The 13000-nt window shown below is 36.4% G+C and overlaps 3 protein-coding genes across 5 annotated transcripts; 1 reads left to right on the top strand and 2 right to left on the bottom strand.

Annotated features, from left to right (window-relative positions):
• The first annotated feature begins 1509 nt into the window (after positions 1-1509).
• On the top strand, positions 1510-3119 carry LOC18044449 (pentatricopeptide repeat-containing protein At2g42920, chloroplastic). The gene has a single exon (XM_006437114.2). The coding sequence runs from the start codon at positions 1510-1512 to the stop codon at positions 3112-3114; it is 1605 nt and encodes a 534-aa protein (XP_006437177.1). The 3' UTR covers positions 3115-3119.
• Positions 3120-3217: 98 nt separating this feature from the next.
• LOC18044448 (AT-hook motif nuclear-localized protein 16) lies at positions 3218-4147 on the bottom strand. The gene has a single exon (XM_006437113.2). The coding sequence runs from the start codon at positions 4082-4084 to the stop codon at positions 3287-3289; it is 798 nt and encodes a 265-aa protein (XP_006437176.1). The 5' UTR covers positions 4085-4147; the 3' UTR covers positions 3218-3286.
• A 480-nt stretch (positions 4148-4627) lies between these two features.
• Positions 4628-12221, bottom strand: LOC18045441. Of its 3 annotated transcripts, none has more exons than XM_024185626.1 (10): positions 11845-12220; positions 11479-11522; positions 10711-10828; positions 10495-10615; positions 8794-9470; positions 7738-8065; positions 7394-7661; positions 6430-6576; positions 5549-5950; positions 4628-5131 (listed from the first exon to the last, which is right to left on the bottom strand). In XM_024185626.1, exons 1-10 carry the CDS (start codon positions 12041-12043, stop codon positions 4913-4915), a joined length of 2523 nt encoding a protein of 840 aa, XP_024041394.1. In that variant the 5' UTR covers positions 12044-12220; the 3' UTR covers positions 4628-4912. The 3 variants fall into 3 exon arrangements, with proteins under 3 accessions (XP_024041394.1, XP_024041395.1, XP_024041396.1); XM_024185627.1 differs by having other exon boundaries at positions 7750-8065; XM_024185628.1 differs by lacking the exon at positions 5549-5950 and having other exon boundaries at positions 11845-12221.
• Between the last annotated feature and the right edge of the window lie 779 nt (positions 12222-13000).

Here is a 13000-nt window from a genome sequence, read left to right as displayed (position 1 = left end):
GAGTGTAAAGGCCGCAATCATGTAGTGTAGGATCCCCACTCATTCTGCCTTCTTCTTCTTGTTGTTTGGCATTTCATATGATTCACTTTTCACGTGCCGTTTTAAACTAATGACTTAATAATTTAGGTCTGAGTTGTATCAAAGTTAAGGTCATTTGTTCGATTCCTTATGTTTTTATCTCTTCACTTTAGGTACTGGTGGTCATGGTGGAATTATGATTTTAGTTTGATGGGGTCTGTAATGAAGAAACTACAAATTTTTAGTGGATTAGAATTGAAAAAAAAAAAAATTCTATAACTGAAGAAGCCAAAATGTAAAAATTTTCAAAGAAATTAACTAAATTTCAATTAAAATGTGCTTATATTTTAATACTCCTCTATAATTAGGGATGACAATTGTACCCGCAAACTCACAAACCCGTCCAAACCCGCCCGCCAAAACTCGCTTGCTGCGAAAATTGTGCAGGATGCGGGCTGGTTTGGTATTATAAACCGAAACCCGTACTTGGATGCGAGTGAGTTTGGTATTAGCCCAATATCCGGCAGATATCCGTATGGATATCCACTAGACCCGCAATGTTTTTTTAAATATTTTTAATTTAATTTTAATTGAAAAAATATATAAAGAAAATAATGCAATTATGCAAAGTGCCAAATAACCAAAGTATTTTTGTTTGGTATATTTTTATTTAACTTAATGCATGAATTATTTCATTATTATAATTTTTTTTGAATTAATATTTGAAAAGTATTATTCTTTGAAAAATATTAATCTTATCATTATTGTAGGCATCATGTTGAATGGGTGCTAATGATGGTGAATAAAATAAAAATCTTCTCTTGGTGCTTGCGTTGAATGATACTATGAAATATAATTGTTATTTTTATATACTAGTTTGTGGGTTTTTTTTTTCATAGATTTGTGTATTTTATACTTAAATTTGAGAATTTGTGTTGAATTGATGTTGAAATTTTAATTTTTTACTTACATTGGTTAAATTTAAAATTGAGTATGTTATGTTGTAAATTGAATTTGAAGTTATTATTGTAAATTTATATATTGAACATTTGTGATTTTAAATTTACAAATCCACAAAAAATCCGTCGGATATCATTGCGGGTTTGGTAATTGTTAAAACCCGTAGCGGGTGGGTTTTCTAAAAAAAATTAAAACCCTCTGCAGGTTGTGGATGGATTTAGTAATTTAAATTTTGTGTGGGTTTAAGTTTAGTAATGATAAACCCACTGTGAGCGATGCTTATTACCATCCATATATATAACTAATGCATTTTATGATAGTGTAAACTATATAGTTAAAATTTAACTATTATTAATCACTGCTTTCTAAAATGTCTAACATAACAATTAGATCAACATTGAATTCCTATCCACAACCATAGGTCAAGTAAGTTCAGCCTCCTTATGAGTGAGGGTGGCAATAGTCAATAATAGTATTCTGCCACAGAGGATAACATATAGAGAAAACAAGAACCATAGAATTAAAACAAAAATGGCAGTTTGGTCACAAATTCCATCACCAACCTCCATGTCCAAGTTCATTTCGGACCAACCATTACTCTCTTTGCTAGACAAACAATGCACTTCAATGAAAGACCTGAAAAAAATCCATGCCCATCTCATCAAAACTGGCCTGCCCAAAGACCCCATTGCCGCCAGCCGTATCTTGGCCTTTTGCACATCTCCGGCCGGCGACATCAACTATGCTTACTTAGTCTTTACACAAATAAAGAAGCCAAATCTTTTTATTTGGAATACCATCATTAGAGGCTTCTCTCAGAGCTCAACTCCACGAAATGCAATATTGCTTTTCATTGACATGTTGGTCACTTCACCAATTCAGCCACAAAGGTTAACTTATCCTTCACTATTCAAGGCATATGCTCAGCTTGGTTTAGCTCGTGATGGAGCTCAGCTTCATGGTAGAGTTGTAAAACAAGGTCTTGAATTTGATCAGTTTATACATAACACTATCATTTATATGTATGCAAATTGTGGATTTTTGAGTGAAGCAAGACTGATCTTTGATGAAGTAGATACGGAATTCGATGTTGTTGCTTGGAATTCAATGATTATAGGCCTGGCTAAATGTGGAGAAATTGATGAGTCTAGGAGGCTGTTTGACAAAATGGTGTCTAGAAATACAGTTTCTTGGAACTCTATGATTAGTGGGTATGTGAGGAATGTTAAGTTTAAGGAGGCATTGGAGCTTTTTCGCGAAATGCAAGAGCAGAATATTAAGCCTAGTGAGTTTACAATGGTGAGCTTGTTGAATGCTTGTGCCAAATTAGGAGCAATTAGACAAGGTGAATGGATTCATAATTTCTTAGTGACGAATTGCTTTGAGTTGAATACCATAGTTGTTACTGCAATTATAGACATGTATTGCAAATGTGGCTGCCCTGAAAGGGCACTTCAAGTGTTTAACACTGTTCCCAAGAAAGGATTATCATGTTGGAATTCCATGGTTTTTGGCCTAGCTATGAATGGTTATGAGAATGAAGCGATAAAATTGTTCTCGGGGCTTCAATCTTCGAATCTTAAACCAGATTACATTAGTTTCATTGCTGTCCTAACAGCTTGTAATCACTCAGGCAAAGTGAATCAAGCGAAGGATTACTTCACATTAATGACGGAAACATACAAGATTAAGCCATCCATAAAGCACTATAGCTGTATGGTTGATGCGCTAGGCAGAGCTGGACTGCTAGAAGAGGCAGAAAAGCTAATAAGAAGTATGCCTTCAGACCCAGATGCTATTATATGGGGGTCTTTACTCTCCGCTTGTAGAAAGCATGGAAATATTGAGATGGCTAAACAAGCAGCAAAGCAAATAATTGAGTTGGATAAAAATGAAAGCTGTGGTTATGTGCTTATGTCTAATCTTTATGCTGCTTCCTATCAGTTTGAGGAAGCAATGGAGGAGAGGCTTTTGATGAAGGAAGTGAAGATAGAGAAAGAACCGGGGTGTAGTTTGATAGAAGTAGATGGTGAAGTTCATGAATTTGTCGCTGGTGGGAGGCTGCATCCGAAAGCCCCAGAGGTTTACCTTTTATTAAATGACTTGGGATTGCTAATACAAGAAATGGGATCATAGATAATTGTAAAGAAACATGTTTGATATTGATTACTTGTACATAATCTTTAACATAATGGAAAACAAAGAAATTTAATAATAATAAGAAATGATTAATGGAAGCTTAAGCTTAACAGTAGTAAAGAGATGACCCAACAATTTTGCCCAGAGGCATTGGTGTTAATAATGCTAATCAGGTTTTTGACATAGGCTTCCCTGGTGCCCAAGCGTAAATCTCAGGAGGCATAGTCCCATTAGTCAGCAAGTTCTGGGGTGGCAACCCGTGTAAATCAGAGATGTCGAGGTGGTGGTGACGACTATTTTGGTAATGCTGGTTCTGCATGGCAGCAGCTAATTCATCATCATCTAATGGAAGACGATCAAAAGTAGCATTCATGAAAGACGCGGCCATGATAACAACTGGGCCCGAAGCAATCAGTGCACCGACCACAACCCCACCCACAACCTGTCCCTGAGCACCTGCCAAGTAAATTGTTAGCCCGGTGATTCCCGGTGGGGCAGGCGGAGGCAGGATTGATCCGAGCAATGATAGAATCTCAAAACGGCCATGAAGGGTCACAATCGACCCAGAAGTGGCTGGTTGGCGCAGTGTGACGTTTGTTACACAGCCACTCCCACTTAATATGCACATACCGCGTTGCTTCCTTCTTGCAAAGTTAGCTAAGCTTTCACTTACATCGCAGCCTGAGCTCACCTCCATTGCATGTGCCCGAAGAGCATTGGCACTGTCACGGGTGACAATGATGGGCGGCTTTGGCTTGTTCTTTGAGCCAGCTGGCCTACCACGAGGCCTCCTAAGGGTTTCCCCATCAGCTGCAGAAACTGGCGACACTGCCTTGGCTACTTTGGGAGGCATAAGCATCGCATCAGTGCCTGGTCTCTGGTGATTACCTTTATCCAGTTCTTGGTTTCTATCCACAGCAGCTTTGGTCGCAACTGAATGTACATTAAGATCTGTGCCTCCGGCCATGCTTGCAAGTTCAGTTCTTTGCTCAAAATGGAAAAAAAAACTTCACAAAAATTATGAACATTAAGTGAGTTTAAGTAGTGGATTTTTACCATTAAATTTATTATATGAACCCAAAAAGAATGATTGGGAATTAGGAGATGGTTAAGTGATACCAAACTTTTAATTTAAAAATGGATCAATATATTCATATCATAGCCTACCTTCCAACTGCCCTTCATGTCAATTGCCTTCCCCAACAGATACCCATATTAAACTTCTATTAACTTGATGGTTTATGGTAAATAAGGCTCAATTCCTGCAATTATAATTCCTAAATTTTACATCGTCAACTAGAAGAACAGTGTTCGATTACCATATTTTTCATAGAACCCATATAAGAACAGCACAATGACTTGATCATAGCAAATGCTTCAATTTAAAAAAATAGACACATGCAAGACCGATTTATTGAGTGCGACACAAAACCCCAGCCAGATGAGTTTTGCCATTTGCTTTTTGTCAACCATCCGATCAAAAAAATTTCTGCACCTTGACAAAATGGGATAAAGCAAGCTATATCTCTAAAATCAGAAATCATGCCCCAACATGAAATCATATAAAAATGCAATGTTGAGGCAGAGGGCAGTGACTGTCATTTTCTATTTAGAGATATATACAATTGGACATTGCCACACTCAAAATCAACGTGCAATCTTTCAACTATAACAAAACCCTAAGCTGCTGCTATCGAAAACAGATTTAGGAAGACTGAAAACTGTTAGTAGCTGTGCTGCTGAATCTAGCGTAATTGCAGGCTGTAGTGCCTTAAGAATCAGTTAGGAAAAAAAATCACCAAGGTCTTGGTGCTGATGTTCTTGTGATTCTATCGGAATGATAGGTATTTGGATTTGGGTACCCCAGAGATTCATAATGCTGTGAAGCTTGCTGATCAACTTGATATCCTGGATGATGCTGATTCTGTCGAAGCAAGCTGTAGTATGCACTATCAGAATGCATTGACGATGCCTGTCGACTGGCTCCCAAATCCCACGTAGAAGAGCGATTATGCTGGCACCATAGGAAGAAAAAATAAGTAATTAAGCAGAGTGGAGAGAAGAGTTGAGTACAATAACTAGAGCACAAAAATACCTACCAGCCAAATAAAATTAGATAATTCAAGCACCACAGGAAAACCAAAAAAAAAAAAAAAAAACATCATAAGATAAAGCAAAAAAGCAGAGGGGAGACGAGTTGAGGGAGGAGAACAGTTGAAGACAAAAATTTTCTATCAGCCAAAAGGAAGAGGAAAAAAATATAAAAATAAAAACCCTAAAAGATATGATTACAGTGAAAACCATTTTATCTGGACATCAAATTAAGTCCGTATCAATAATCTCAAATTATGCATCTTAATAAGATAGCAAGCCAATCTACACCATCACAGTGAGTACTCATAAAAGGGGAACAGACATTCATCGCTTCTACCTGGTGACGTGGTAAACTATTTCCATCCATATAGTGAGACTGTGGAGGACCATTGTAGCCAACTGCAGCACCCATTGGTAAGGTAGAACTCCCAACAAAACTTCCATAGGCAGAAAGGCCACTATTGGACAGAGGCAAGCCGCCTATAGTGCCACTGCTTCTGTACTGCGGAAGATTGTAATTCATGCCTGCCAGAGAATCGTGAAACACGCTGGCCTCTGGATAGGCATGCTGCAAAGCAGACGGAACATATGTCTGCCTCTGTGGCATGGAAGGATAGCCAATCATGTTGGTTAATTTGCCTGAAGGAAGTCTAGATTGAGCGTAAGAATGCAAAGGCTGAAGATGGGAAAGTGCATCTCTTCCGGTAAGGTTGGAACCAGGCAGATCATGTGGGGAAATCTGAGGTAAAGAGAACGTGCCAGAATTCAAAAGCTGCAGAATTATATTCCAATGATAATTTAACTCTAATCTTCCCATACTACAGATCTAATTATCTGTAGACACCAAAAGATGGGCCAAATTCAAGATAGCAAACCAAAGTATCACAATGACCGGATGACATTGAAAACAAGTTTACAACTAAAGGAGTAACAAGAGTAAAATCTCATTCAAATTATTGAAAATTTCAAAATTATCGGATAATGAAACATAAGTATACCATCTAAAGCCTTAATTCCAATTTTGGTTGCTTCAATCATCAATTTATTAATCATAAGCAAAAGATATTATTCTTATGGTGGTATAGATCAATATTCAAAATTTCAAGAAAGTATTCAGTGAGTGATCAAGCTAACATATTAAAAAAATATATAAACTAATAAAAAGGCGTTAACATCAAAAAGCGAAGACAAACATGATTATGAGACCATTTAGAGTACCTCTGACACAGGCATTGTCGCATGTAATGAGACTGTAGAGCCGTAACCAGATGGCATTGATTGTGTTGCAAGAAAAGATGAGGAATCTCTCATTCTCAAGGACTGACGAGTTGGTGCCAATAAACCACTTGGTATATTTTCGAAATTCTGTAGAATAATACATAACATGAGTACCAATTTAACGGTGCCAAACAAGTTGAAAATCATGTAAAATACAGGAAGATGACAGGATAAACAAACAATCAATAACACAAATAGGAAGGAATTGGCACAAACAACCAATAGGAAAGAAGGCCAGGAAGGAAAAACACGAGTATGATTGCAAAACTGACCATAAATCAGTTGGTCATGAGTATGAATGATAATACTAAATGATATGGCGGCCAGGAATCTAAACTTGATGAGAACAAATAATAAACAAAAGATAATACAAAGAATTGGCACATGCCATTAATGTGTTATATTAGAAAAAGGAAAAAGTAAAGCAAATTGAAATCAAATTAGAAATATCTAGCTTAGTGACCTTGAATTGGCATCAGATTAAATGGATATATTTCTGATATTGTATGTTATCAACTTTGTATTTTACTTAATTTCACATGATAAAATTCTGTATCTATGTACGTTGGGTAAAACAGAGCAACGTTTTACAAAAAGTAGGGTAAAATTATGCATCTATGACCTTGAACTTTAATAAGCAAATGCAAATTGAAAGTGCATTTCGGCTATTTCATTACCAAATACAACAAATGAATCAAAGTCCCCAAATGTTAATCTGGTTTGCAGTCAAAGGTTTGTATTTAGAAAGAAAACAATAGAAATCCCACCTAACATCACTTGCCACTGGGCATAGGCAACTAGCTATCATTAAACAAAAAAAGGGTTTTAATATATGCTTGCTTTATTTAAGGCAACTAAAACCGGGAATCAATGACAGAAGAAAGTCTATGAAATTGAGAATTACCGTTTCACTCGGTACAGAAGGAAGATTCCTCTCATTAAGTTCTGCCACAAAAGGGAAGTTGGAATCTGACTGTTGAATGTCATTCATGCTATTACCTGGCAATGACAAAGAAGTAATATATTCATGCTCCCGTGTTGCTTGAGGAATATCTTGCTTCATCAACTCTGGCTGTGAAGACACAGGAGGGTCATAATTCCTGGTTTCTGCAGTTACTCTGTGAGTATCATGCATAAAACCAAACTGCTCAGCACCAAGGTATTCGGAATTTCTGCACAGGAAGAGAAAAATCCTATTAACCAATATCCAAAAAGTATGCATTGTAACTAAACTAAAGTTAATCATGCCTGAAGTTGTACATGGCAGATGGAGCATCTGCTGCTGAGACCTCCAAATTGCTTTCTATTGGATTAAATGCCACTACTGTGGGAGATGCAGAAGTAACTCCAGACTTATAGGTACCAAAACTCAAATGTGAACAATCAGCAGCAAATGTTTGCAAATGGTTTGGAAGCACCACTGCACTGTGATTCTCCGTTGGAGGCATTACTGGTTCCTCTTTCCCTATATTAAGCTGCTGCAAATTGGCCACAGCTGATGACAATGCTGACACAACATCATCATTCAAAGATGCAGAGTAGTTTTGGGAAGGCAAATCTGAAACATTGGCTATTCCTGAAAAATTAAGAAAGATGGAAAACCCAAGATCATATTAAAGGAAGATAAAAAAAACTGCTTCCAGCTCAATAGATTTACTCAAATGTTCAACAAAAATGAAACATAATACGTATAAATCACTCAATTTGAATAAAATTGACTGACATGAACAAGTATGATTATTTTACCAGAAAAAATTTCATATACTGCTATTAAGATATATATATATATACATGGACCAAAAATACTCAAGTACCGATAACAGATGCCCAAAACTTACTGCTAATGGCAGGGTACCCACAAGGCCACAACACAGACTCAAATTGGATTCAGAAAAGTCCAAGTGCTGATTGATTAGTGATTAAGTTGAGAAAACATACTTCTCAGAAAGATTAATGTAGCAGATCAGATGGAAACTAAATTTGAGTAAAGCCATTGCTTATAGATGTGTACTTTTAGATGCAAGGATAAATGTACATCACGAAAACCAGTATCAACTGAATTTTAAAACAGTCTTTATAGCATACTAAAATCTTTATTAGTAAGCAAAGTCTCAGATAAAAAACTAACACAAACCAGGCAAAGTAAAACTACAAGGGAAATTAGAATTCTTAAAAGGTGAGTCAAGTCTATTATGGTTAGTTATTGGTAAGGCATCGCACTTAATATAGTAATAGTCTGCTACACAATTGTATGATACAGATAAAATAACAAACTAACATCAATTTGATAACAAAAATAATTACCTTCTTGAAACATGCGTCCATGAGAATCATGAGAACTTGTCTCCTTAAGCAAGTCATCATTAGATACTCCCCCAGCACCGTCTGCAAAAATCCGTCTGCTGGGAACCGAAACAGACTCATTGCTGTTAGAACTTTGATTATGACTATCATAATGCCTCTGTGATATTTGAATGTCATCTGACTCGGAGTGCCTTGACAATTTAGCTCTATCACTATATAAGCAAGTACGATTAGAGTACCCATCTGCGTCTAAGGTAGCAGATGCATCTGTGATTAATAATCCAGTGGCAGCAGGTAGATGCTCAATCACAGGCCATTCATCATCAAAATCATGCAGACCAGCACTCCTGCCACACCCATGAATTTTCTCCGAAGAATTAGAAGGATGTGAAGAGTATGGGTCTTGATGGAGTTCTGGAGACGTCAAAACTTGTGGATTTTTGTTGTGATACTGAATTGAGTTTGGTAAAACTGCAGCTTGACTTGTACAAGATATTTCACTTGACATTTGCGAGCCTATGTTTAATGGCCTACCCCTCACAATATCAGCCAGAGAAACCTGGCCTTTGGAAATGCCCGGCCAAGTAGGCTGATTTCCTGAACACATTTGCATAGATGAAGAGATAGTATCACCCGTTCCTAATAACTGTCTTCTATTATCAGCATTAAAAAAATCGCTGCAAAAGAATTTGAAGCACTCAAATAATATGCTAGACATTTAATAAGGAACGACAGAACTGAGTTAAAAGGTTGGCACATTCTTATAGCATCCAATTACTTACACAGAATAAAAATTGAAAAGCTGACAATACACAAACACATAAATGTCCAATTTGAACCAACACTTTTCCAACCCCAATACTCTTAGCAAGATGCAGCATAAAGTAGTAAAAGAATGTATCCCACATTAGCAAAAACATATTTGCAGGACAAAAATATTCTAGTTCCCAAAATCACTCACAACCAAATGCCATTGATGGCCTAAGAAAGGAATTTTCCTTGAAAACCCCTTCCTACAGTTAACTAGGAATTTTATCTTCAGATCCACCAGAAAAAAAACTTCAAGAAACTTGAAAAGCTTTAAACTGCTTTCCACAAGCACCGAGACAGACAACTGCAAGTGGAAGGAAATTATCCTGCTGCAGCTAAGTATATCACCTTTCCACTTCCAGAAACCATGTTAGTACACCATATCAGTTTTCCAAATTCTGATTAGATTTTAGCGGTAGCCAATATGCTATACGGTCAGTAAATATGTCCACCAAAATCACAAAATGATCTATCAGATAAAATTTTGCTTTCAGTTACAAAGTGTTTAGCAAAAATCTGTAGCACAAAAGCTAACATACTGCAATTTCAGTGTCTAGTTATTTTGAAATCTCCACAGTATTTGTAAAGCTTATCACAGAAAATTCAGGCTATATTGAAAAGGAATCTATGGATAGCAATGCATGGAAGAAAAAATCCAGAATCATATTAAATGGGCATATATACATGCAAAAGGGATGTGAAATGGGTAAATGATAGTAAGAGTCTAATGAAACAACTGACAAATTTGGTGGTCCTTAACTAAAATTAGTCCCAATTTAGAAACTAGATGCTCACTTCATTACTATGGAAGGCTTTGATAGTGAAACCAAATTTAAAATCTTTCCCGTCAGATAATATATACATATATATATATATATATGTAGAACTAACCTGTGAATTGGAGGTTGCTCATTTATAATCTTTCCTGTCGCATGATAAGTATAAGATGATGATGAGGATCCTGATGGAGCTGCTGAACCCATCTCTCGCTTGTTGGCAGTCTTACCAAGCTCTGTAATGAGAAGTACATGTTCACACAGCAAGAATAGTTAATATTGTTGCATGCATCAGGCAAGATTTTGACATTGAACTGCAAGAAGAAAGCACCATTATAGTTGTTTTCTGTTGAACCAGTTTGTCCAACCGCTTGTTCGCTACCAAATCTAGCTCCGCGATTCGCAGTCACACTGTTACTCCGAGCCCTTGATTCTTGCGTCTCCTTCATCTAATGAAATAAAAAATAAAAAATCCAATATACAGTAAAACTTCTGTGTAGCGATATTCAATACAGGAATAATCTCCATATAGTCATAAAAAATTATAGTCCCAATTTGGGTCATTTATAAATAAGAATAAACTTCACATTGTAATAAGTTATAGTTTTTGTGGATCCTGTTTTAAGAAACTTGCTTCCACATAATAATAACTATATGTATGTTGTAAAAAAATATATGCTATTTCACATTAAAGGTTAAAGATGGAATAAAATATTTTCTAAACTTGCTTGGGACAATAATTTAATATTTTAGAGTTGTTACCAAATTATTGTCTAATATTTATAGAAATTATATTGAGTGAAAAACATGAAAGAGAACACAAACGTTTAGACTTTTAAGATGACTTTAGATATTTCCAATCCTATAAGATTAATGTAGTGTGCATACTTTACCTCTATATGACTTAGACTAAGAATGACCAAGTCAAACCAATAGTTTTTAAAGTCACATCTCTATAAAATTATAACCTCCTCATACGACTTAAAATAAAAATAATTGGTCCCAACATTAACATTATGACTGTAGAGTGATTACTGTGAAAGGTAGAACAAATAAAGAATGAAAGACAACAACAACCTGCAGATTGTCAATTAATTACCTCTTTTCTTCTTTCACGCTTGCTCTTCACTTCCTTAAAAGCATCTACACAATTTAGAATTTTGTATTAATTTATGAAGACCTCTTCAGATTCATACGCAAGAATCAGCAAAATATGAACAAGCTAAGTTAACATTGCTAAACAAATGCACACAATAAATTAAAAATTAAAAAAATAAAATGTTATACAAAATAACGCCAAGACCGACATAAAAGAGAAACTCATAACTTTCTATCAGACTTTTTTTTTGTCGTTTCGGTTTTCTCGAAAACCAAACAAAATGCAGCAAGAAAAGCAAAAATAAATTCTTTCTTTCTTTTTTTCCTTTGAAATTTTCGCGTGCAAACAAGAGAAAGCGGAGAAGACCTTGAGAGAGGAGGCGTTGGAAGGCGTCGTTGGGGTCCATATTGCATTCGACAAGAACGGCGTAGATCTCGCTGTCCGTACAGTTCTTGTTAAGCGTCTCCTTCAAATTCTGCACTATCTTCTTAGCGGCCGCCGGAATCTGCGACGCTCCGCCCGCCACATTACTGTTATTATTGCTCTTCTTGCTATCACTCCCCATCCCTTCGCTTCACTCTTCTTTCTATCCTCTTGCGGCTCGCTCCGTTTCTTTTCCTCCGCCCTTTCTTTCAAAGCCTTTTTTTTTTTTTTCTCCCTTTTGGATTCGCAGCAGATCAATCAAGCCAAACAATCAAACAAACAAACAAAACAAAAACCTACTCTCCTTTTCTCTCTCTTTCGCTTTTTTAATTCTATTTATTTAAACGACACGCGTAAGTAAAATCTCCTTGGACTCAGCAGTAGTAATGCAGTATTAGTAACTTACTGAGTATTCCTATTTTTACTGTCCGTGAGTTAAAGCTCCGTCACAGTCCTCGGATCAACCGTTGCGTGCTTTAGTCTACGTGGTTTTTTTTTTTTTCATTTTAGCGGATGGAGATGCGAGATTAAAGGAAACTTTATCCAGAGTGGAATACAGACTACGGAGATATGGGACCTGTCTACCTTACAGATTCTGTAACATACGCACCCAATGCATGCACCACACCTGTCCTGCATATGGAGAAAAAGCATGCAATTGTTTTTGTTTGGTAGCTAGCTAACCAATCAGGAGCTGGCTAAGTTGGATCTGTATGTTACAGAATCTGTAACTTAGCCAGCTCCCGGAGATATGATATATGTAGAGGGTTTGTACGGCGGTGTCGTTTCTGGTCAGAGTACGGTCTCTATCTCTAATTTTCAAGGCGACTTTTAATTTTTTGATTTGGTACGCTGAGAGAGAAATAGAGAATTTCCCGTTAAGTTTGGTAATTCGAATCTATGGTTTCCCATTTTTCAGTTTAGGATATGGTTAAGTGCTTAGGTAACCTTTTTATTAGTGAGGGACTATTAGCACCCCGTAATCTTCTTTTCAAACCCATTACTGTGAAATCTTATTTTAATTCCCTAAATATCCTTTTTCATTTTTTCAGTTTCTTTTCTGACTCAAAAACAAAAAAAAAAAATTCAGTTTCTTCCG

The sequence above is a fragment of the Citrus clementina genome, unplaced genomic scaffold (genome assembly GCF_000493195.1).
Source record: "Citrus clementina cultivar Clemenules unplaced genomic scaffold, Citrus_clementina_v1.0 scaffold_4, whole genome shotgun sequence".
NCBI lineage: Eukaryota > Viridiplantae > Streptophyta > Magnoliopsida > Sapindales > Rutaceae > Citrus > Citrus x clementina.
The sequence above is the reverse complement of the archived record's forward strand: the minus strand, read 5'-3'. Positions and strand labels throughout refer to the sequence as shown.

Excerpts from the sequence above, each read along its gene's own strand:
- LOC18044449 (XM_006437114.2), top strand. The coding sequence starts at position 1,510 with ATGGCAGTTTGGTCACAAATTCCATCACCAACCTCCATGTCCAAGTTC.
- LOC18044448 (XM_006437113.2), bottom strand. The coding sequence starts at position 4,084 with ATGGCCGGAGGCACAGATCTTAATGTACATTCAGTTGCGACCAAAGCT.
- LOC18045441 (XM_024185626.1), bottom strand. The coding sequence starts at position 12,043 with ATGGGGAGTGATAGCAAGAAGAGCAATAATAACAGTAATGTGGCGGGC. Across the intron at positions 10,616-10,710 it reads AACAGAAAACAACTATAATG|AGCTTGGTAAGACTGCCAAC; the intron begins GTGCTTTCTTCT and ends TTCTCATTACAG. Across the intron at positions 7,662-7,737 it reads TCTGCCATGTACAACTTCAG|AAATTCCGAATACCTTGGTG; the intron begins GCATGATTAACT and ends CTTCCTGTGCAG.